This window comes from Miniopterus natalensis, chromosome 3, assembly GCF_054644295.1.
Source record: "Miniopterus natalensis isolate mMinNat1 chromosome 3, mMinNat1.hap1, whole genome shotgun sequence".
NCBI classification, from domain to species: Eukaryota; Metazoa; Chordata; class Mammalia; order Chiroptera; family Miniopteridae; genus Miniopterus; species Miniopterus natalensis.
In genome coordinates, this window is record NC_142083.1 from 47,467,659 (window position 1) to 47,493,160 (window position 25,502).

The 25,502-nt window shown below is 34.7% G+C and overlaps 1 protein-coding gene across 1 annotated transcript in view; it reads left to right on the forward strand.

The window, feature by feature from the left end:
* Positions 1–25,502, forward strand: part of ADGRV1 (adhesion G protein-coupled receptor V1) — a 404,143-nt gene that overhangs the window by 78,434 nt on the left and 300,207 nt on the right. The window contains exons 35-46 of the mRNA XM_016216159.2: positions 2,341–2,550; positions 10,036–10,166; positions 12,609–12,708; positions 13,334–13,513; positions 14,163–14,326; positions 17,685–17,778; positions 19,868–19,946; positions 20,051–20,189; positions 20,780–20,921; positions 21,994–22,256; positions 24,140–24,315; positions 25,096–25,220. Coding sequence (XP_016071645.2) covers positions 2,341–2,550; positions 10,036–10,166; positions 12,609–12,708; positions 13,334–13,513; positions 14,163–14,326; positions 17,685–17,778; positions 19,868–19,946; positions 20,051–20,189; positions 20,780–20,921; positions 21,994–22,256; positions 24,140–24,315; positions 25,096–25,220 — 1,803 coding nt within the window. The remainder of the gene's footprint in view (positions 1–2,340; positions 2,551–10,035; positions 10,167–12,608; positions 12,709–13,333; positions 13,514–14,162; positions 14,327–17,684; positions 17,779–19,867; positions 19,947–20,050; positions 20,190–20,779; positions 20,922–21,993; positions 22,257–24,139; positions 24,316–25,095; positions 25,221–25,502) is intronic.

Genomic DNA, 25,502 nt, shown 5'->3' on the forward strand with positions numbered 1-25,502 from the left:
TGTGTACATCCTTGCTAATATGTAAAAGTGCAGTACGGTTTTGAAAAAATAGAAGTTAGTTAATGGTTGACATGACATATATAGGCTGACATGGCCCTACATGTGTATCCTTTAATTTATTAAACAAAGAAGGGTTTTAGGGGATGTGTGAATTTTATCCCTTTATGTGTGATACAGATAAGTAAGCAAAGAGGCAAGTCTAAGGAAAGCTCTAATTTTGTAAGAGGAGTTATAAGAATGAGCCATGTATCTACAACCAAACATGTCGCTAAGGAGTATTAGTAGCTAAAAATGAGAAACAAGTATTTACTGGGAAGCTTTTTAAAATATATATATATCTTTATTGATTTCAGGGAGATGAAGAGAGAGGGAGAGAGAAATAGAAGCATCAATGATGAGAGTCGTCATTGATCGGCTGCCTCCTGCATGCCTCGGACTGGGAATTGAGCCCACAACCCGGGCGTGTGCCCTGACCGGGAATCGAACCGCAATCTCATCAGGTCAATGCTCAACTGCTGAGCCACGCCCAGCCAGGCTAACTGGGAAGCTTTTTAATATGCATTAAACAAATCTGGATAAATCTTTAGTGAAAATAATTTATAGGTATAAATAATACAAAGTTTGGTGACTTCATTTATAATTAGGCCAAGTGACAGGTCAGCTTGATATTGCTCTTAGACTTAGATGGGATCACTATTGTAAATTTTCATGAACAATATAACTGTAGGTAACTTAGCTAAAAAACTAGAATTGGGATCAGATTCACTGATTCTTTTTCAAAGCTGGTGGAATCATCTAATATTTTAAAATTTGAAAGTTTATATGTTTAAAATAGTTTTCTTTGTGTGGGGGAAAGGTATTTTTACTGAGATCTTGTTTAAATACTGATTTGGTTAATTATAGATTCCATAGTTTTTTAACATAGTGTTGTTCTGATTGAAAAAGTGATGTGTACTCATAATAACCTCACTATATACAGAAAAATGAAGGAAAGCAACATTCACAATGACCTATCTTAGAACAGTTTGTTGCACCTTTTATTGTTTAACTTTTGCTTAAAGTTTTTTTGGAAACAGTAATTGTGGGTCATGATACATATGTCATATACTTTTTGAAATACCTAATCAGCATGTGTTTTACAGTAAATTTTTAAAATAGTATAAAACATTTCTCTAAGAGCTTTTTCTAGTAAATGATTTTTAGAATAATGGAATATGACATGACTTATGGAGTGGGAGGCGCACAGGTTGGTAATTGGTAACTTTTCTCCTGATTTCAAAGGAAATAATGAACATTTAATGAGGAGGGAGTGAAGATGAAAATTTAAAGTTGGATGTTCCAGTGGCTTTAGTAACTACCAGGTTATCACATAAAGTAATAGCATTATACAAATTAGTATTACTTTTCATTGTAACTTCAGCATCACATGGAATGGACTATATAGCTAACCTAGATTCTTAAATAATATATGGTCTTTAAAGGCAGTTTTGATGCTGTGAATTGAAAAAATGCACCAGGGTCATGAGAGACAGACCATACATTCATACCCCTTTCTCCTTTGCATGCCTTTTATCTTCTCACCCTTTCATCGTCTTAGCAGAAAGTGGCAAAGAATTAGATGGAGACACCATAGGCTGAAGAGCAAAACATTGTTGGGTTTAGGGGTGTTCAGTAGTGGGTGCCCTATGTACTACTGGGGTTCTAGGCCAAATTGCAAAGTAGGTTGATTGGCCCCTGTTGCTGTCATTCATCCTTTGAATTCCTCTTCTGCATCCTTCCTTCATTGCCTGCATCCTGGAAACTGGTATTTGAGGCTGTCATCTCATCTAGTTACACAAAGGCTCATCTCATTCAGGCTGGTTTGCTCAGAATTTGCCATATATTTCCCATTTTTGACCACTGTTCCTAAGCGTTTCTTTCAGGAGGTATTGGCTTGAGTAGCGGATGAAAATTATTCACAATAATGCCAGAATGAGAATGAGATTCCATTCTCCTAGAGGGAGCTGTTTCTAAGTGGAAGGTGCTTCAGAAGCTCTTTCCCTAACTAGGCCAGTGTTGTAAGCTAAAGACCAGGAATAAAACCATGATTCTTTGAAATAACCCTACCCTTTGGTGTTTCATAATTCAAAATGCCCATCTCCACAAATCTGCCCATACTAGCAAAATTTTACAGTGTTTTATATGTGAAAAGATATAAACATGCAACATTTGCTTATAGTGGCACTGATATTGCTCATGATATTGAACTATTTTAAAATTGAAGTAATATTGAGCCTTTGTGGATTCTTTGTGATGGTGATTTTGTTACTTTGCTTTCTATTTCATTAATGTTTTTCCTAGGTGAAACCAAAAAGATTGTTATTTTAACCATTTTGGATGATTCCGAGCCAGAGGATGATGAGACCATCATAGTGAGTTTGGTGTACACTGAGGGTGGAAGCAGGATTTTGCCTAGCTCCGACACTGTCAGAGTGAACATTCTGGCCAATGACAACGTGGCAGGAATTGTTAGCTTTCAGACAGCTTCCAGGTCTGTCATAGGTCATGAAGGTGGGTTCCTTTTTTTGTTGAGCACATTCATTCTCTTTTCCATGGGTGTCAGTTTTTGTTTAGTCTTTTAAAGTTTCTGACGTATTTTTTATCTTTTCATTATTTTGTAGGGTTGTGTGTGCTAATGTGCATGGAACTAATTTGGGAGAGGGCTACACAGTGAACTGTTTACACTTAAAAGCCTTGAGATTGGTATTGTGTTCTAGCCTGCCACTCTTCACTGGTGTGATTTTAAGGAAGTTAGTCAAACCTGGATGATCAGCTTTCTCATCTCTTAAATGATGACAAATACTACTTACTTCATTGGTTTTTTTGTGAGGATTAAGTGAGCTAATAAATGCAAGTGCTTAGCATAGGTCCTGGCAAGTGTATATGTGCTCAATGGTAGCTGCTCATATTAAACTGTGAAACATTGGCTCCCTGTTTCACAAGTAGTGGTTTGTAGTCGGTGAGTATTTTAGCCTGGATTTTATATTTTGTTCATAAATTTTATGAACAGAGTGCCAAACTAGAAAAAATTATAAAATGTCCACTTTCTTCTTAAACAATTTTTTTGAATTCTTACTTAATATTTTACATTACATGTAAGGTGTTGCATATACAGGGTGGGGCAAACGTAGGTTTACAGTTTTGAGTTTGCGAAACACAGAGTTTATTCCTATATTATTATTTATTAATTGTATTATTTTCCAGAAGAACAACTGTAAACCTACTTTTACCCCACCCTGTATAGGTTATTGTTTTGTTTAAAAGATTATAGCAGTATTTTGGGTCTTTGAACAAGCCTGTTTGAGATAAAACTGGTACTTACAATCTGTGTTTCACTGTAGTTTGTATTTAGAAATAAAAAGAATTGTACCTCACAAAGATAAGAAATGGAAAGGATATTGATTGTGCATATGGACTTCTATTTTACAGATGAGAAAACTGAGACATAGTGATAGAGTGACCTGACAAGGTCATACGGCTAGTTAGTTGTGTTGCTGGAAACTAAATGCATTTTAGTGTGTATTACCTTTCATATACTCCCAACTTGCAGGTTAAACTTATCAATGCAAATGCTTTAGCCATTTCTCAACACTCTTTCTTTTTATTAATGGCCTAGAATATTATGTTAGAGCAATAGTGAGTGAAAGTGATCAACCAATAGCCACAAATTCAATCTAAAGACAGATCATCAAAAAATTATTTGTAACATAATGAAAGTAGCAAGTCCCTGTAGAAGTTAATCTTAATAATGATGACAACAAAAATAACATTTATTGAGTGTTTTCTGTGTGCCAGACATTTCACATCCATTATTTCACTTAATTGTAATAATAGGCATAATGGTATACACATTTTCATATAAAGAAACAGAACTTTAGGGAGACTAACTAGCACAGTTATTCATGGTGGAGCTTAAAGCCAGTGTTACCTGAATGCAGAGGCCATTCTATAGGGCAGTTTGTGAGAAGAGACTTGGTTTTGCTTCAACTTAAATCTGCTGCAGAACTTGATAATGTAGAAAATTTGGGTAAACATTTCAAGTGGTTCATGTTGGAAGAATAATGAAGTTGAGTAAAAATGTCTATGTGAGAGAAGGGAACTGGTGAGGGAACCTGGCTCTATCTAGGTTACAAATGGGAATTGGATATTTAGAGGTAATAGTTGAAATCAGAAATATTAAGAAAAGCTTTATGGGTAGAGAAAGAAAAGCAGGTTGTCAAGGATGGAGACATATGGAAACCAGGCTAAGGTGGTAGGAAAGGAAAAGATCTGAGAGGAGAGAGAGAAGGTTCTGCCAAAGAGATGGGAAGAGACCACGATAAGAGTGTGTTTTCATTAGTTCTCAGAAGTAATCAGCATGTCTCAGACTAACCGGGGAGGCGTTGTAAAGGGGAGCCTGGGAAGGGAAGCAGGTATCTAAGGATGACAAGAGGGCGTAGGGGCCTGCAGGCCGTGCTTCTCAGCATGGTGCTCACGCCAGGCCCGTCCCCAGAGTGTTTCTCCTGGTTTGTGACAACATAAGTTCAGAAATTGAAGTCACCTTTTCTAGAAACTTACGTATAACAACTTCATTTTGCTGTGATATCCAGAAGCGATATCATGGGCTTCTATATGTGTTCTTTTAGCTCTTTAACTTATCTAATCATTCACTTTACTGTATTTTTACAAAAATGTTAATGTATTATGGATAGATCAGGGCAAACAAAACAAGAGACTAACAAAACCCCCTTGTTCTTTGCTGCATTAAGTGTGAGCAGCGTTGCCCTAGAAGATAGCCCGCTTATTCGCCATGAGAGCAAGGGAAGGAGAAAAATTGGAGAAAATGGATAAAAGAGGAGTATTTTGGATTCATTTTTGTTTTGTTGAAATATAGGAAAGTAAATAATGTAGAAGACAATAAAAGTGTTAGTGGTATGGAGGATATAAATAAGACCAGGGCAGGAAGGATTAGATTTAAGGGAAGACGCAGAGCTAGGCCAGGTATGTGATTTTTAATAGTATGATAGAATTTTTTTTAGAATATAAAAAAATTTGGATGCCCAGAATCACTTTAAAGGCATTTTCACTGTAAGGCAGCTAGTAACATGAAAGTACATGCTATGAGAGCCTGGCTGGGGATGATGATGGGGGGTTTGGAGGTCTCTGAAGAAACCTGGGCTTTCCTGCTGGGCATCATGTCATCTGGCAGACACTGGCACCTACCTATGTTGTCTTTCACCTGGATGAACTTAACCTGAAAATCAATTTGTGGTTTCTTTAGCTTCCAACAGCTAAATATCTGCAAAGAGGAAAAGGGAATTAGTAATTAAAACAAATGCTCCAAATGTGTTACTGGTTAACAATTTGCTACAGCATATCAATCTATGAGCCTGAGTTTGGTACAGGAAATAAAATACTGAATTGCTTTTTTGGCTTACATGAAGGGATAGGGAGAGAGAGACAAACATCCATTGGCTGTCTCCTGCATGTCCCCTACTGAGCATGTGTCTCAGCCAGAAATCGAACCAGTGACCTCTCAGGGCATGGGGCAACATCACAAGCCAGGTCCCTAGATTTTTTGATATTTTCTAAACAGAAATTGGGAGGAATTTCTATTTTGTACTTGTTTATCTTTTTCTTTATTCCTTAACCTTTTCCTAGAGTCTGAATTAGTTTTCTTTTTCAAAAACATGATACGTACTTCAAGAATTTAGTTTTTGTGTGTGTACTCTTTATATTGCCATGAAATTGTAGAGAGAAAAGTGTATCAAGCATAAGGTTACCAAAGTGAACTAATGAAAACTTCATGGTGACTCTTCAAAGTTAACTGCTAAAGAAATGGGGCTAAAGAAATCATGCTATGTCGGATTTTAACAATGTTAACATTGCTTTTGGCCTAGAGTTGGAGTTTCATTTATGTAATTAGATTTAAAACATGGGCCACACTGAACTTCTGGCTCTAGAGTGCATTTTCAATTCATGGGGAAGAATTGCTTTAGTGTTTAACAATGTATTGAATTCTGTAGAATCCTTTTTCTACTTTTTTGTCCTAAAGCAATTGAACAAATGTCTAGTGGCAAATATTACTTTCTTTCAAATGCAATGGGAAGAATTTAGAAATATTGGGCAATAGTTTTTTTTGTTTTTTAAAGATAAATCTTTATTGATTTCAGAGAGAGGAAGGGAGGGGGAGAGAGAGAGAGAAACATCAATGATGAGAGAGTCGTAATTGATCGGCTGCCTCCTGCACGCCTCCCACTGGGGGTCAAGCCCACAACCCAGGCTTGTGCCCTCACTGGGAATCAAACTGTGATCTCCTGGATTCTAGGTCAGTGCTCAACCGCTGAGCCACACGTGCTGGGCTGGACAATAGATTTTTCCTGTGGTTGCAAACTGTCTATTAATGTGCACTTTATAAGTCTGTGTGAGTTGTTTCAGTCACCCAACTTAGCAGTATCATACTCTCATGTTACATTTAGTGGATTTAAATTTTTTCTCTTTCTCAGAGAAAGCGTGAATCTTTTTTTAGGCAAAGGTTTGAACAAGAAATGTGATTCTTAAAAATAGAGAACAGCTATACAGTTGTCCCTCAGTATTCAAGGGGGTTGGTTTTAGGACCCCTGAGGATACCAAATCCACTGGTGCTCAAGTCTCTCATATAAAATGGTGTAGTATTTATATATAACCTATGCACATCCTCCCTTATACTTAAATTCATCTCTAGATTACTTAAAATTTCTAATATAATGTAAATAGTTGTTATACTCTATTGTGTAGGCAGTAATAACAAGAAAACTGTGCAAGTTTGGATTATTCCAAGCCAGTGGAATCATGTAACTTTTTCCCCCCACATATTTTTTATCTGGTGTTAGTTTTGAATCTGTGGATGTAGAGCCTGCAGATACAGAGGGCCAACTGTCTTAAAAACACTCAACTTTTTTTTTCTTAACTGTTCATATTAATAACCTGTTTTTCATGTTAATCATATCCCTATATTGTTTTAAGTCATTTTCTATTATAGAAGGCAATCACTTTATATGGTACATGTATAGAGTGTATACATGTATCTATTAAAATGTTCCTTGTATTTAGTTTTCTATTATTTTTACACTTGTTGTAGCTGATGCTTATTTACCTTTGTAAAAGGAATTCTTGTTTGTTTTGGTAACAAGTGTACAAAACACTCAGGGTTATTAAAATGCATTTTATATTCCTATTCTTTATCTGTATTAGACTAGGTCTAAACTCTATATGATACATCTGCTTTAGAGAATCACCAAGTCTTGGTGGACTCTGTAGATTTCATACCCGATGCTCTTCCAGGAATGTAGTCATATTTTTTGGTAGATGAAAGTCCTTAGTCCTACATCGTGGACAAAACCTAGAGGGCAGTGTAGTACCTGGTAAAATGTTTGTTACCTAAGAAATTTACCTTCCCTCTCCGACCTTCCCATTATATAAGAGTAAGCACTTGTTTTTAAGTTTTTTCTTTTTTAAAGACTGCTCTTTGACTCCTCATCCAGGTAGAAGGTAACTTTCTAGTAATATTGCACAGGAGGCATTGTAAATGGGCCTGGTTCCTGGGAGTGTGTCCTACAAAGACAGAATCAGTATCTTCATTTTAATTATTTAAAAATTTTACACTATTGATGCTGTTGACATAGCCTTACAAGATTATGTGTTCAAGGAATGCTTTGTTTATGTTTTATTTCTGTGTGTGTGTATCATGCTTCAAACTGTGTTTCTTGAAACATTTTCTTACAAGTTTTTTGTATTGTAATTTGTTACTTTTCACAGGTAATATTTATTAAGTGTTGTTAGACTTTGAGTATTTTACATGTAATGAGTTTATAAGAGGATTTTACTTTTTTCTCTCCTTAGCATTTTATTTTTACCTTATAATGGTATATTTATTTCTAAAACTCTATGTATAATCTTGCAACCAAAAATTTAAAAATGTATTTTGGTTATAGGGTCCTCTTCAACATAAATATTTATTGACCTACATTTTGTTTCTTGCCACCTATATTTTATTGTATTTTTAGTACTCTTCAAGCTTCCATTATTTCCTTTTTGAAGTATTACTGGATTTTATTACTAGGTTGTGTGATTTAAAAAAAGCTCAAAACCATAACTTTATAAACCTTTTTATTAGTGTCACCAGGCAACACTGTAGGTGAAAACAGCTTAATGACTCCAGGACTCTTATCTATCGCTTTCAGTAATAAGCTCTTTTTGTTCAGTACAAACCTGCTCTATGAGAAATTCTGCATGATGTACAATAAAGAGACTCCAGAGCTTTATAGTAGTCCTTGTAAAAACTTTTAAATAGTATGCTGGCAATTATGACCTATTATATACAATCTTTCAGTTATATCCTAATCTTTTGATAATCTGATTCCTAACTAGCAGTTCCTGTATGTTTAAAAAACACACAACAAAATAGTCTACTAATGGAATGGTGACTAAATTTTTTTTTGTGTTGAGACACTTATAAATGTTTACATTGAACATTTAATTGTTTGAGGAAATCTTATTTAGAAGTTTTTCTTATACGTTTGCCTTCTTATATTCTCCACTCTCCTAAAATAATTTATAGTTTTAAGGATAAGTGTGTTTAAATTTAGTATAAAAATTTAATTACTTTAGTAACTGAAATTAAGATAACTTCTAAATTAATCCAAAATATTTTAATTTAAGAAACCTTTCTATTAGTAATATTTCTTTTATTATCTTCAGAAATTAAAAAAAATATGGTAGTCTAAAAAATATGTGAAAAGGGTTTTTATATTTTATTATTTTATTTCTACTCTGCTCATTTGAAAAGTGTCAGATCTGTTTTACTTATTTGTATAACTAAGTAAAAGTGATATTTTTAATGAATATGCATGGATTTCAACTATATTTCTATGCTATAAAATTTGAATAAGGATGTATTCATTTAAAGTTTTAAAAGATCATTCTATTTTTTTTCATAATAATAATTATTTTTTAGTGCTATAGTTCATTAGTGTACCTTAACTTGCATTCATCATCTTGCAAGGCTTTTGAACTGAGCTTATTTTCAGCAAGTCTCATGGCCATCAGCACTTACATTAGGAGCTTACATTTCACTTTCAGCACTTTAAAAGAGATGACTATAGTGAGCTTCTTCAACTTTACAAAGTATTAAAACAAAATGCAGCATAAAAATTATATGATCATATCAATAGAGAAAAAGTATTTGACAGAATTCAGCCCCATTTATGATAAAAACTCTCAGCAAAGTGGGAATAGAGGGAACATACCTCAACGTATTAAAGGCCCATATATGGCAAACCTACAGCCAACATCATACTCGAAGGGCAGAAACTAAAATTACATGAGGATAAAAGCCAGAAATGGAAAGCATCTAAAATACTGAGTAAAATAAGTTACTCAGGAAGGAAAACTGTAACTTGGTAAAGTTACAGAGATGGATGTACAGTTTTGACACCTTTCCTTTGTATTTCTTTTTATAAAACATAATCATTGATGGTCTATGTAAGTTACAATTTAAAGAAATGTGATTTTCAGGTATTTGCAAGCATTTTTATGCATGCATTGTGTAAAATCACATTGCATATCAGTGTAAGGAATTGTGTCCTTTTGAAAAGCAAAGGAAAATTTACTTGTGCTATTGTTAGTTTTGACTATGAGGACTTTATTACTTTCTGTAATTTACAGAACAGTCATGTTCTGGTGCATGTTTTGGAGTGTATAAAAATTTGTGTTTCCCATTATAGCATGTGTTTTTGTAAGTTTTACATATTGAACTTCCTGAAGTTCTGCTAAATAGAAGTATTTAGACGTGAGATCCCTGTGTTAACAAACAATAAGCATGTATAAAGCTTCTAAAAAATTCAAAACAAAGCTGCTTTGTAATGTTCTGGAAAAGGTGCTGTAATAGTTGCATGTTTGGGATTTGGGTTTTGCTGAGTTCAAATGTTAAATTCATTTTCCATTAAGCATTTACGAATCTCTACATTTCATTTGCAGGAGAAATTTTGCAGTTCCATGTGATAAGAACACCCCCTGGTCGAGGAAATGTTACTGTTAACTGGAAAATTATTGGGCAAAATCTAGAATTCAATTTTGCTAACTTTACTGGACAACTCTTCTTTCCTGAGGTAAGACCACCAAGAAGAGCTTTACCAAACATATATAGAGAAAACTGTGTTTTGAGAAAAATGGGAAGACTCTGATTATGTGATGCCAGGATTACTGGAGGTTGATGGGAGAGCTACTTGCTTGGAACCCTAAAGGAAGAGCATTGTTTGAATAAAGAATTTATAATACTTAAGGAATGGATTTGTTTTTCCATGTGCTTGGTAGGTCTCCTTTTTTTTTTTTTTTTTTTTTTAAATATGTCTTTATTGATTTCAGAGAGAGGAAGGGAGAGAGAGAGAGATAGAAACATTAATGATGAGAGTCATTGATCGGCTGCCTCCTGCACTGCCCCCAACTGGGGATTGAGCCCGTAACCAGGCATGTGCCCTTACTGGGAATCGAATTGTGATCTCCTGGATCCTAGGTCAATGCTCAACCGCTTAGCCATGCTGGCCAGGCAGTAGATCTCCTTTAAAGAAACAGAGTCCAGCCGGGCGTGGCTCAGAGGTTGAGCGTCGACCTAGGATCCAGGCGATCAGGGTTTGATTCCTGGCCAGGGCACATGCCCGGGTTGCGGGCTGCAGCTGATCAATGACTCTCTCATCATTGATGTTTCTCTCTCTCTCCCCCTCTCCTTTCCTCTCTCTGAAATCAATAAAGATATATTTAAAAAAGAAAAAAAAAAGGAAAGAAACAGAAAATGTCAACTTTGTATTTGAGCCAAGCTCTCTTGCTACTCTCCTGGCTTCCCATTGTTGTCAGTTGTATCATTCTGAGGACCATGATAGTGCTTGTCCCTCTTCTCCTACTTCTCACTGTCTTGGAACTTTATTATTATTATTTTTTTTTATTTTAATTTTTTTTTTTAATATATCTTTATTGATTTCAGAGAGAGGAAAGAAGAGGGAGAGAGAGAGACAGAAACATCAATGAGGAGAGAGTCATTGATCAAGCCTGCAACCAGGGCATGTGCCCTGACCGGGAATCGAACCCTGATCGCCTGGATCCCAGGTCGACACTCAACCGCTGAGCCACACCCGGCAGGGCTAATTTTTATTTTTTTAAATATATCTTTACTGATTTCAGAAAGAGGTAGGGAGAGAGAGAGATAGAAACATCAATGATGAGATAGTCATCATTGATCAGCTGCCTCCTGCACACCCCTTGTTGGGGATCGAGCCCGCAACCCGGGCATGTGCCCTGACCGGGAATCGAACAATGATCTCCTGGATCCCAGGTCAATGCTCAACCACTGAGCCACGCCAGGCTGGGCTGTCTTGGAACTTTAAATGTATGGCAACAGCAAATATAGCTCTAAAAACAAATGTTTTTTATGTCCTGTTGACAAGGTATTACACAAGGATAATACTAAAAATATATTTTGAGGTGCCATTTAGAGACTCTGATAGTTTGAAAAAAGTGATTGTTGAGAAATAACTTCATAAAAGCTCTTCTTAGAAAATTAGTACCACTTTATTGTAACTCTATAATCTTCCTCTCTTCTCCATATTCACTTGAATTCTTGCTTGATTATGTGTTTAATTCTTTTAATTTTTATTTACACTGTCTCAATATTAGGCCAAGCCCCTATAACTTTCGGCCTTGAGTTCCTCATTGGTCTTTTAACCCCTGTTTTCCCTGAAACACTGGTCTTCTCCATGTTCCAGTTTTTCCTGTTCACCACTGCCATGGAACCTCCCCAACTAATTGCTTTGTCTGAAATTGTCAGTAGTGCTACATTGCTCATTAGATAAGATCTACATCGATCAGCTCAGTATTCAAGATCCTCCATAATTAGTCCCAGTCTGCCTTAAGCCTTGTTTCCCCTGAGTGCATGATTTTTATTTAATTTATTTTTTAAACCACAGGACACTTTGTTTAAATGAAAATGTGTTTGGATGCAATTTTTTTTTTTTTTTTTTTTAGTCCTCACCTGAGAATATGTTTCCATTGATTCCAGAGAGGGAGGAAGGGAGAGAAAGAGAGGGGGGAACATTGGTCAGTTGCCTCCCATATGCGCCCTGACTGAGAATCAAACCTGCAACCTTTGGTGTGTGGAACCATGCTCCAACCAACTGAGCCATCCGGTCAGGGTTGGGTGCACAATTTTTAAGGCCAATAAAAGTAAGAGATATTTTCATATGTGGAATTTAATGAACAAAATAAACTGATGAACAAAATAGATCCATAGTCATAGAAGCGTGGAACAGACTGACAAAGGGAAAGCGGGGGTGGGTGGGGAGAGATTAACATAAGAATTTATATGCATATATGCATAACCCATGGACACAGATAATAGTGGGGTGAAGGCCTGGAGGGAGGAGTACAGGATGGAGGGGATCAATGGGGGAAAAGGGGGGACATTAGTAATACCTTTAACAATAAAGATAAATTAAAAAAAAATAGGAGATATTTTGTGTTTAGGGCCAACACAGGAATGACTTTCTTTCTGTTTGACATAGGGGTCACTGGATAAAACAATTCGTGTGCATTTGTTGGATGACAACATTCCTGAGGAGAAAGAAGTTTACCAAGTCATTCTGTATGATGTCAGGACACAAGGTAATTCAGAATTCAATTTTAAATTTTTTGCTGGTACATTACATTTTTCAGAAAAAATGTAATAGTTTCTATCTACATATTTAACAATTAGTTGCATACCAATTAAAAATGTTACTTTATATATTATCTGTTCCTAAAAATGTTAAATACACAAAACATCATCTCAGAATGGGAATATATTATCTTTATGGACTCAGGAATAACCTCTAAAATTTTTGTTGAATATTTCCTTATGGAATAAAAAGTTTCTGTAATTAATTTTATACTAGCATTCCAATTTCAATTTAGACCTATTATAGGGATATTTCAAATTCAGTCATTTTGAGAAAATTATCTGGGTACTTTCCTCAGTTTCCACTCAATTTCTGTAATTCAGATGACCATTCCAGCAAATACTGACAATAAATAATATGTCAAGTGAAAAAATTCATGATTTGCTATCTAGAAAAAGAAAATTAAAATGTAGGTTCTGTTATTCAGCCTGAAGATTTCTATTAAGGAGATGAACAAAATGAAACACTTCCTGACTACTTTAGTATGCTTCAGAGAGTGGGATTGTATTTTAAGTATTTAGAAGTTAATGCCAAATCACTGTGGGAGTTCTTGTGCTGCCTGACAATTTTAGGAGTTCCACCAGCAGGAGTCGCTCTGCTTGATGCTCAAGGATATGCAGCTGTCCTGACTGTGGAAGCCAGTGATGAACCACATGGAGTGTTAAATTTTGCTCTGTCGTCAAGATTTGTTTTGCTACAAGAGGCTAATGTGACAATTCAGCTTTTCATCAACAGAGAATTCGGATCTCTAGGTTTGTGTTGCTCAAGATTGAATGGTTTTTCCAGGCAGGTGCTTTTTCAATACCTTACTTGTGGGGGTGAAAGTCATTGCTGAAATTGAAATAAATCAGGGATAGGAAAAGCATTAATATTTATTAATTCAGGATAGGACTTTATAGCTTTTATATTTTTGAAAGACTAAAGGAATTTTATGTCATCACAAAAATGCTATGTAACAAATAGTTTTAAAATCTCAGCATCACATAATAATAATGTTAGCTGCGGGTCCACTAACCTAGGCTGGGCTTGGGGTGGTTCTACTCCATATGTTTCTCATTCTTTTCCTGGGACCAGGAAAATTACAAGTACACATGCAAAACCATGCCAGGCGCCTTGATGTCTAGGCTCAGAACTAGCACGTCCTCACTTTTGCTTTGTACTGTCAGCCAAAACAAGTCACACAGCCAAACTCAAAGTCTAGAGGCAGGGCACTATGCCTGCCCACAGTGGGACATCACAGAGCCATTACATAGTCAAGGTCAAGGTCAAGGATATGGGAAGGCATGAGGAGTTTGGGGCTAATAATATGTTACTGCAGGTGCTTTTAGGAAAGCCAGAGTTCCCAGCGAAATACTATTTTAAAAGTTTAATTATAAAATCTTTTCCCATCCAATCAATTAGGAGCCATTAATGTCACATATACCACAGTTCCCGGAATGTTGAGTCTAAAGAACCAAACAGAAGGAAACTTAGCAGAGCCAGATGTTGACTTTGTCCCTGTCATTGGCTCTCTGATTTTAGCAGAAGGAGTAACAGCGGCAGCCATCAACATAACTATACTTGAGGTAAAACGCTCCTTTTGTATTACTGTGTTGAACCTGGATAACCACACAGAAAATAGAAATTGATGCAATATTATGGTGCCGTAAAATCAGCTTATTTCTCTCTCTGATTTTTAAAAAATCTCTTTTGTTATCTACATAGGCTGGTCTGCTGTTGTGTATTATAGAAACATCTTGTGATAAAGGAAATTTCCTTAGGGCAGGCCCCTTTAGGATGATATTGGCCTAAGAGATTCTAAAAGAGCATTTTGATTACTCCAAAGGTTTCATTGAACCAGCAAATTGATGTAGGTCAGCATCTCAGTTGTTAGGACTATTTAAATTAGCGGGACTGAGAGACTCAGGAGAGGCTGAAGGTGTAAAATGTGATTATGGTCAAACTGAAAGCAATCATTGGATTGGGTTTTAAATGATTTTTCATATTGTCAAATCTTATGTTGTTTTGGGACTTAGTGTTTCAGCTACCTAAATAACATTTACAAGAGGTTTATGAAAATAGGACATATGGAGGGTAGGAGATGGTATGTATGTAGGGGCTGGGGAAGAGAAAGAGAAAGAGAAAGAGAGAGAATGCTGCTTTGGAAAATTATTTTTTAATTACTATGTATTTTGGGGGTTCTATTTTTAAAAGACTAACTTCTCAGAGGCTTTTTACTTTTATAAATTTATAAGTAGTGTAAAGCATCCACCGTCTGAAGTCAGTAACTCTTATTTTGTTGATTACCGTGGCACTGTGACCTAGTCTGATAGTATGGGAGCTCTAAAGCCGTAAGATGAGAGGTAATATTATGCCAGTATGTGACATATAATACAAGCTTTGATAAAACTTTAAGGTAAACTTTAAGGTCTTATTTCAAATATATAATCTATTAATGCAACTGAATATAAACAATAGATTATCCCTCACATATGTTAGTTTTTAAAGCAGAAAATATATAGCCACCCTCCTTTTCTTTAAAGGGTCTAGTTTTATGAACACAGGGTTTCCAATTCCTTTTGTTTTTTTCTCTCTAGTTCTTTGAAGCCCTTTCTGTTCCCTGAGTAGCACAAGATTAAGAGATTGCAGGCCTGTATATACAGAAATTAGCCAGGTCATTGTGTGTGTGTGGCGGGGGAATCTGATGAGGGGAGAGTTGTTGTATGAGGGTAGGAAATTGTGGGGGTAGGTAGGGGACAGTTCCTTTTACATCACTGATTCTGTGACTCACATTAGTCCCTATATTACATAAGATAGTGTAGAAACTCTCATCTTTATTTTCTTATTTTTTTACATGGAGACATATCTCCATTAAAATGAAGAGAGAACTGTATGTTGGTATGTATGTACTCATATATACATGTTTAGACATTAGGTTTCTGTGTAAGTATTGTTGGCTGGCTGGTCAGTACTGACATGGGCTGTGCTAGTTCCTGTTTTGAACACTTGCCATATTTTCATTGCTATTATGTGGCTAGTGATTAACAGTAATAGTGTATTCAAGTTAAGCATCACAAATAGTTATCACTTTTTAAGGATACTCTCTAGGCTATGTACACCATTAACATTATTTTTAATCATCATTACAATCCCCGGAGTAGCTATTATTCTCCTATTATAAAGATGGCAGAATTGAGGCCTTAAAGTTTAAGTAACTTAATTTAAACTTTAAGAATTTGGCACTATGTTTCTTTGACTGCAAAGCCTATATTTCATAATATTCTAGTCTTCATTCTAATCATTGGATATTAAGGTAATTTTAATTTTTTTACTCCTATTATATTTAAAATGGATTAAGTTTGTATATTTATGTAATTGGTTTATGTATTATATTAGTCTAGATAAAAAAATGATATATCAGTCTTTTCATGTGGTTCAACCCAATAATTTATCATACAATCAGGTATAAGTTTACCACTTTTATATATTTTTAGAAACTGCAGCTTTATGGAAGTATAGTTGACAAATACTGCAGGATATTACATGTCTAAAAAATACATAAAATTAAGAGATATTTTAATATTTTAGTGTATGTTGTGGTGATTTGATATATGTATAAATTGTGAAAGAAGTCCCCCCATCTGGTTAACATATCCATCACCTCACATATTTATCTTTTTCTGTGTCTGAGAGCATTTAAATTTTACTCACCCAGCAACTTTCGATTATACTAGGGGTGGTGTTGTCAACTATAGTCACCGTGTTTTATGTTAGATCCTCAGGCCTTACTCATCTTATAGCTGAGTTTGCACTCTTTTACCAACCTCTCCATATTCCATAAACTTGGCAACCAGTTTTCTACTCTGTTCCCATGAGTTTAACTTTTTCTTTTAGTTTCCCCATTAAAGTGATACCATGCAGTATTTGTCTCCGACTGTCTGGTTTATTTCACTAGCATGATGCCCTTAAGGTCGATCTGTGTTGTTGCAAATGTCAGCATTTACTTCTTTCTATGGCTGAATAATATTCCTGTGTGTATGTGCCTCTGTGTGTGTGTGTGTGTGTGTGTGTGTGTGTGTGTGTGTGTGTGTGTAGTGCATCTTCTTCATCCACTCATTTCTTGACAGACACTTAGGTTGTTTTCCTATCTTGGCTATTGTGAATAATACTGCAGTGAACACAGGGGTGCACATGTCTCTTTGATATCCTGTTTTCACTTCCTTTGGATATGTACCAGGGTGTGCAGTTGCTGGATTATACGTTTCTTCTGTTTTTAATTTTTTGAGGAACCTCCACATTGTTTTGTATAGTGGCTGCACCAACTTATATTCCCACCGACAGCACACAAGGGTCCCCTTTCTCTACATCCTTGCCAACACTTGTCTTTTGACAATATCCATTCTAACAGATGTAAGGTGATATCTCATTGTGGTTTTCATTTGCATTCCCATGATGATTAGTGATGTTGAGCACCTTTTCATGCACCTGTTGGCCGTTGTATATCTTCCTTGGAAAAATGTTTATTCAGTTCTTTTGCATATTTTTAATCAGATTGTTTGATTTTTGGTATTGAGCTTGTGAGTTCTTTATATATTTTGGATATTAACTCATCAAATATATGATTTGAAAATATTTTTTACTGTTCTGCAGGTTGCCTTTTTAGTTTGTTGATGGTTCCCTTGGCTGTGCAGCAGCTTTTTAGTTTTATGTAGTCCTACTTGTTTATTTTTGCTTTTATTGTTTTTGCTTTTGGTGTCAAAAAAATCATTGCCAAGACATGTTTATTTTTTGACATTAATCTTTTCTATTCTACGTTAGCATTTTTATATTTTCTGTATACCATTTAAGCCTGTATACTTTTAAGATCATTTAAAAAACAGCTTGTGAGAGGTAATTACTTTGAGAGCATAGTTACAGGGGATTTAATGGATATAATTTTTGCAGGATGATATACCAGAACTAGAAGAATATTTCCTCGTGAACTTAACTTATGTCGAACTTATCATGGCTCCTTTAACTTCATTTCCTCCTAGACTAGGTATGGTGGGTTTTTGTTTGTTTCTGTTTACTCACTGCAAACAAAGTAAAGTCACTTTATTTTTTAATCAGAAGTGGTCATTGTAATGTTTGTTAATATCAGCTATGTGTGAAAATAATTATGCTTTTAGATTTATTTTAATTTAGAGACTATTGTAGTTTTGACCACTGGACAGTGTAAACACATTTAAGAATTATTGTGTGATATGTTTTACATCTTACAACTACTTTATAACCAAATTTGTAATCTTCCAAATAAAATTTGTTTTTTTAAAAAATTTAATTTGCTGTTTTTATTAGATCTCTAAGTTATCAGATGACTGTGTTTTCTTTTAGGTTAAGCAAAGCTTTTATTTATGTGTTTATTGTGTTCTTGTTTCTTTTTTGACCTTTTATCTCTTTCTTTTCATGCTTTAGAAAAGACTCAGTTAATTTATTACAGACTGAAAGGTAAAATTGAACCTCAGTACAAATTTATGTAGATGATTTATTTTTAAATCACAAACTCCTGTTTGTGGTTTGGACTTTTAATTTCGGGAGATTTTATCTGAAACTTGTAGGTGTGCCAGCCTAGTAGGGGTGGTAGTGAATACCACTGAGGTAGCCCGTGTCCCATTGTTTAGTTAGAAGATGCCCTGGGCAGAGGGGAAATTACTCTGGGTTAAAGGAGAAGTATGGCCTAGAGCAGGCCTGGAGAATAGAGGCTTCTCATTCCCTTCTGAGGCTCAACATGACAACTTTGAAAATATCAAAAGGAAATCATCAGTTTTTAACTTGCTACTGTTTGAAAAGTTTAACTTCTTTTGCAAAAGCAATAAATGACTCCAATGACTAGGCTTTTTACACCACGTAATTATTACAAGATAATTATCATTCACACTATGAAAGTCACCAAAATACTTCATATTTCTTTCAAACTCCTATTAAAGGTAATCTGAATAGTTTAACTTTTGTTGAGTGCTATCTTTTTTTTAAAAAAAAAAATCTTTGTTGTTTTCAGGGAAAGGAAGGGAGAGGGGTAGAGAGAGAGAAACATCATCGATCAACTGCCTCCTGCATCCTCCCTAACTGGGGACTGAGCCTGCAACCCAGGCATGCCCTGACCGGAATCGAACCGTGATCTCCTGGATCTTTGGTCGATGCTCAACCACTTAGCCACACCGGCCTGGCCATTGAGTGCTTTCTAATGCTCCTGTTTCAAGTGCTTAGTCCCTGTTATCTTCCCATTTACAGATGAGGGAGCTGAGGCTAGGAGAAGCTAAGTAATATGCCCAAAGGCACAGCTAGGAAGTAGTAGAGCTGGGCTTCTACTTTGCAGCCTCTATTCTGATGGGCACAGATCCTGATTTTATATTATTTGTTCAACAATGTGTTCTTTTCACTCAGAGAGAATTACACTCTCCATATCCTTTCCCCACTCAATCAGCTGCCATAAGTACCTCAGATTAGGGTAGTGCCTCTGAAATTTAAAAGGCAAAGGACAACAATATTAAAAAACAAAACAAAATGGTAAGAGGGTTAGTTACTATTTCAAGACTTCATAATGGATATTGGCAGCATCCTGAACTGGGTGGAGAGAATACAGAATAAAAAGGCGTAAGAGAAGTTTACTTCACTGTTAGTCTCTGTTTCTCCGAACCTTTCCCCATCGTTCCCACTGTCTCAGCTTCGGTTTGTATCCACCTCTGTCTGTGTCTCTCTTTCACGCCCATATTTTTCTCCGCAGCACTCCCTGCCTCTCTCCCCGTTCCTTTCCCTATGCCCTTCCTACTCCTTCCACTGTCCCCATTTTCCTTTCTTCTTGAAGTGGATTAAAATAATATAAATAAAATTGTAGCTCAGTTGCTTATTGCCTCCTCTCCTCAGTTGATTAAATTGCAGTAAGTCAGTGGCTCTTGTTAGCAAACGGTTTTCTTATTCAGATGTTATAAGCATTTATGTCTTTATTTTCCGAAACGTCTTTTAAATGATGTTACCTCTAAATTAGGAATTAATGTAGTCTCAAAAAGACTATCTTTAAATTCTATATCAAGTCGTTCTTTTTCAATAATTTATATTTTTAATTGAAGTACATTTCTATGTTTTTTCAGATTCAGAGGGCTTGACTGCACAAATTATTATTGATGCCAATGATGGTGCTCGAGGCATAATCGAATGGCAATATAGCAGGTAAGCCCAAGGCCACGTGAGAGACCTTTTCTGAGTTCCAGATTCTTTACTATTTAAGGAATAAAAGGTTATAAGGAAAAATGCATGTATTCTTTTTATTATAGATTTGAAGTTAATGAAACCCAAGGACGTTTAACATTGATAGCCCAGAGGAGCAAAGGGGCTCTTGGCCACGTTTCCTTGTTTGTGTACGCACAGAATTTGGAAGCACAGCTGGGGCTGGATTACAGCTTTACTTCAATGGTGAACTCCTTAAGAATTATAATGATTTAGATCCTGAATATTAAATAAATCTTAAAATAATAAACTATGATATATTCCACAGTAAATTAGGGAAGAAGACTTCCGTATAGTGGAATAGCTCTCTTCACTATTTTATTATAATATATAAGTTGAATTTTCAGTACTAGTCTAAAGATTACTCTGTATTTTATGAATGCATTATTTTATTGCAATATTTAATACTGGGGAGTTATCATGTTAAAGAATTTATATGTTTAGGTGACCTCAGAGTGTTTCTTATGCTTCTTGAAAATTTATTTCCCTGTTTTAATTTATTTTGAAACACCTTTAGTGTTTTAAAATACGTCTTACTTTGTCTCTTTATGCCTTTATTACTTAACCAAATGTTTACTTCCTTCTCTTATTCCACAAATTTTAATTTCTAAACTTAATATTGTCAATTTAAATTTAAAAAGATCATGCAAAAATAAGGAAAAAATCCCTGTTAAATAATTTGTTTCACTCTTACAACTATATTATATTTCTTTCCATTCTTTAAAAATGCAGAGTATATTTAAATATAATACTGTCTACTTTTCTTTCTTGACCAGATTCTTCATTTTGCTGATGGGGAAAGGTATAAAAATGTTGACATCATGATTCTTGATGATGATATTCCAGAAGGAGATGAAAAATTTCAGCTGATTTTATCAAATCCTTCTCCTGGACTAGGGCTCGGGGAAAATACAATAGGTAATTGAGAATTTCTCATACACAGCTCCTTTTCCCATGCTCTTTTCCTAATATGGAGCCAGATGCAAAGGGATTTAGAGTCTTGATGGATTTCTATGCTTAGAATAAAAAAATATTTTAAGTCAAGCATTTTGGAATTCCGGTGTCAGTGTAACTGTGTGTGTGTGTGTGTGTAAAACATAAAAGTAGACTGATGACAAAGATGATATTAAGTCATTTCCATAGTTGTCATAGGTTTTATTTAATTTGTATATGTCTTTCCTTTGGAATTTGAATTTGCTTTGGTTTCCTGTTTAGCAGTAGAAGGAATGACAATATAGCTGTTTTAGTGTCATCTAATTGCAATAGTATTTACATGTAGAGTTGATACCTGAAGACTACCGATGAGAGCTGTAATTCTTCGGTTGGAACGGTTTAGTATAAGTAAAAGTCATGCTGGTTTACTACTTGTTAGTTGTCATTCTGATGCTAGAGAAGGTAAAAAAAAAGAAAGTGGGGAAGCCTAGTAAAAAGTAAAAACTTTTGATTTTTGAAGGTTATCCCGCTTACATCTTGAACTCTTATAATTGTTCTAATAATTTTTTTCTCTTGCATTTTCTAAAAAGGCCATCATGTCGTCTAGAAAACAGGGATGGTTCTGACTCTTCTTTTCCATTGCTTTTACACCTGTAACCTGATCGATGGCTCCAGGGCAGTGATGACGGGCATCATTGTCTTGTTTCTGTTTTTAGTGGCAATGCTTCTAATCTTTCAACATTAAGTTTGTGATTTGCTATTGGCTTCTGAGAGATATCACTTCATCAGGTTTAAGAAGCTGCCTTTTATTCCGAGGTTACTGAGTGTTTTTATATTATACGTGAATATAAATTTTATTAAATGCTTCTTAAAATTCCTTTGTTTTTTGACAAAGGGATTCCTTAATATAACAATGGGGGGAGGGGGGGTTGTGCCCTTGTTTCTAAGGTGATCTAGAGAAGAGTTGGCCTAGTTTACAATGAAGCATCCACACACTTCCCAGCACTTATAAGTCATTCTATTTTTATTCATTACTTCAACGTTTTTATTTTGACAGCCTTAATTACTGTCCTTGCTAATGATGATGGCCCTGGAGTTCTATCATTTAACAACAGTGAGCACTTTTTTCTGAGAGAACCCACAGCTCTCTACGTACAGGAGAGTGTTGCAGTGTTATACGTTGTTCGGGAACCTGCACGAGGACTGTTTGGAACTGTGACAGTCCAGTTCGTTGTGACTGAAGTGAGTTCTTCAGTGGAGTCTAAAGATCTGACTCCTTCCAAAGGCTATATTGTTTTAGAAGAAGGTGTTCGATTCAAGGTACAGTATGAACCTTTACTGACAATGAATAATTATCTCTTAAATTTACAAAGTAATATTCTCTTAGAATTGCACCCTAGGTCCTAGAAAAAAAAAAAAAAAAAAAATTCCAGCATTGGTATTAGGTAAAGACATGATTAGATGACTGTGTGAAAGTGCCACGGTGCTATGCTGCAGTTTATAGAGAGTGAAGCTGGAAATATTTGCTCTGTTAATTAGGTAGTGGAATGTGCAAATAATAAAGAAAATATATGTATTGCTATTTAAGATTTTAAGCATATTCAAATGGAATACTCTAAACCATAAACTAGAAGAAACTCTAAACCATTCTTTGCAGTCATTAGCCTCAGCACAATCACTCCTTCTTGCCACATTTTCATTAAGCAAAATCTAACTGCTTTCTTCAGACTGCTTGTTGCAGAAGCAAGTATCCTTTGTGAATGGGAATAGCTCATTGGAGAAAAAAATACTGGATTTGGATTACTTATAAATGGGATCTAAACTAGCAGATGTTTATCTTCAGAAATCCCTTTTCCTATATTAATAATTTTGTTTCTGTTACTAAACTATTTTTAAAACAATTTAAGTTAAAATAGCTAATTGCATAGGTTTAACACATTTTTAAGCCAGCTATATAATAAAGAATAATTCTCAAATAATATATTTAAAACAAATTATTTCATCTAAAACAGTCCCTTCAAGAATTAAATAACTTTATGATCAGTTTGTGTAAACTTGAACACATTTTCTAATGTATATTCAGTTGCATGTTTAATTTTTTCATGTTCTTGAAAATTTAGATCCTTTTATTGATTTTTTTCAAGGACACTTACATCTTGATATAGATATTAAAGAACTCAAATTTGAAGTAGTTTTTATAAGTTTCCAATTGTCTTACATTCACATGCTTTTTTTAAAAAAAATCTTTTAAATTTAAATTTTCTTAAAATATTTTTATTTTGTTGTGGTGTTTTCTTAAAAGACTCTTTTTTACACTGTGTTTGAAGACCTTTCCATTTGTTAAGCAAATTAAATGTTAGAGAAATTGGAATAAATAAGTTTTTCTTTCACACACATAATGATGGCTTTTCCCCTCTCATGGTTTTGATTTTGAGATACAGTATAGACAATAAAAGACACAAATCTTAAGAGTATGGCTCAATGACTTTAAAAATATGTATGCACCCATAAACCACCACTCAAATTAAGATACTCAACGTTACTATCACTGAAAAGTTTCTTGCTCTCCCCAGAGGAAAGTACTTTCCAAATTCTATCATTAAAGACTCATTTTTCTGGTTCTTGAACTTCATATAAATAGAATCATACAGTATATATTCTTTTGTGTCTCACTTCTTTTGTGCAGTGTAATTTTTGAGATCTGTGTGGTTGCGTATATCAGTAGCTGTTTTATCTTTTATTTTTATTGTTGAGTGGCATTTAATGAATTGACCACTATTTATCTGTTCTCCTGTTGATGAATATTTGTTACTGTTTTTGTTTTAAATTTGGGCCTACAATGGTTATAACTTTTTTAATAGTGAATCCTAGACTAGAATGAGACCAATACAGCTCTGTGGTTAGGATAGCAAAAATGAATACATAAATTTAATTTTAATGTTATTTTAAAATACCTAAATATTTATTTTTAGGTACTTCAGTGCAATATATTATAGCATTAAAAATCTTGAAGGTAGTAACTGGAAAGAGTTCTTACTATTACATTATGGGAATCAGTATTAGAATTTAAGAAAAGGGGATATTTTCCAGAACATATTATTTTATTGTCAAAAATGTTTAGCAGATTTCTGCCATATAGCAGATTTCTACATATAGTAGAAATACTATATTTTAGTAACTTTATCTTTTGCTTTTGCTTTCAGGCCCTCCACATATCTGCCATATTAGACACGGAACCAGAAATGGACGAGCATTTTGTTTGTACCTTGTTTAATCCGACAGGAGGTGCTAGACTAGGGGCGCGTGTTCAAACCCTGATAACAGTTTTGCAAAACCAGGCCCCTCTGGGCCTATTCAGTATCTCTGCAGTTGCAAATAGGTATAGTTTATTCATAAGGAAACTGTCATTTCTGAAGCTAAGTATGAAATTTTTTTTGACATAAAGAAAATGCAGAAGGAAATTGATCTCTGACTCTCTTAAAGGGAACTTTTAAAATGAGCCCTAGCAGGACCATATGCCCTCTCAACAGAGAGCATCAGAAATCTAAGCATGTCCTGAATAATGATGGATTAGAATTCTTATATTCCCTAAGTTTACACTTTCAAGTAATGGTTTGCACTGCTTTTTGGGTTTTTTTGTTTTCAATAATAATAAAAATTGAGAAATAATATAAATTATATTTAGCTACTCAGACTAAATGAATGACTCTTCAAACATACATTAACATGATTATAGTTTAAAATTCCCTTTGGAGGCTAAAGATGTTTATTTTTTTATATCTTAAAAACATTTCAATAGACCTAGTTTCACTAATACACTAAGAATTCATGAATTATTTTTTTCTGTAACATGTCTTTTGTTTATGTGAGAAATGACAAAGTTTTATTTTTTAGAATATGCAGCATGAAATTACTATCAGTATTTTGTTATGATCCTAGTATCAGAGTGTTACATTTGTGCTTTTAAAAAACTCTTCATAAATGAATATTTTTGAGCTCTAGATCTAGTCTTCCTGCTATATAAAATTTGTGGATGGATCTCACCTGGGCTAATGTAAATTTAAAAGTGTATTAAATATATTATAGCAATGTGATATGTATTTTAATATGTAGGAACTATGCTCTTTTCTGCTTTCCATAATCCATTTGTTTTCTTTAGAGCTACTTCTATAAACATCGAAGAAGCCAACAGGACTGTATATTTAAATGTGTCACGTACTAATGGCATTGATTTAGCTGTGAGTGTGGAGTGGGAGACAATATCTGAAACAGCCTTTGGCATGAGTATGTTTACTTTCTTATGGAACAAAATTCTGTAACCAAGAAAGAGGGCATATATAAAATTTTTCTGCTGGAAAGGGAGAACAGATATCTAATTCTTTTATTGCATCCACAAATATTTATCAAGTGCTTTTTATGTACTAGGCATGGGACTAAACTCACAGAACTTAGAATTTAGGGGGTGACAGAAATAAAACAAGTAAAAATTAATGTGTTGTTTAAACTACAATAAATATTTTAAATGGGAAGTTATTACTGTTGTGAAAACATAAAGGAATGCTTCTC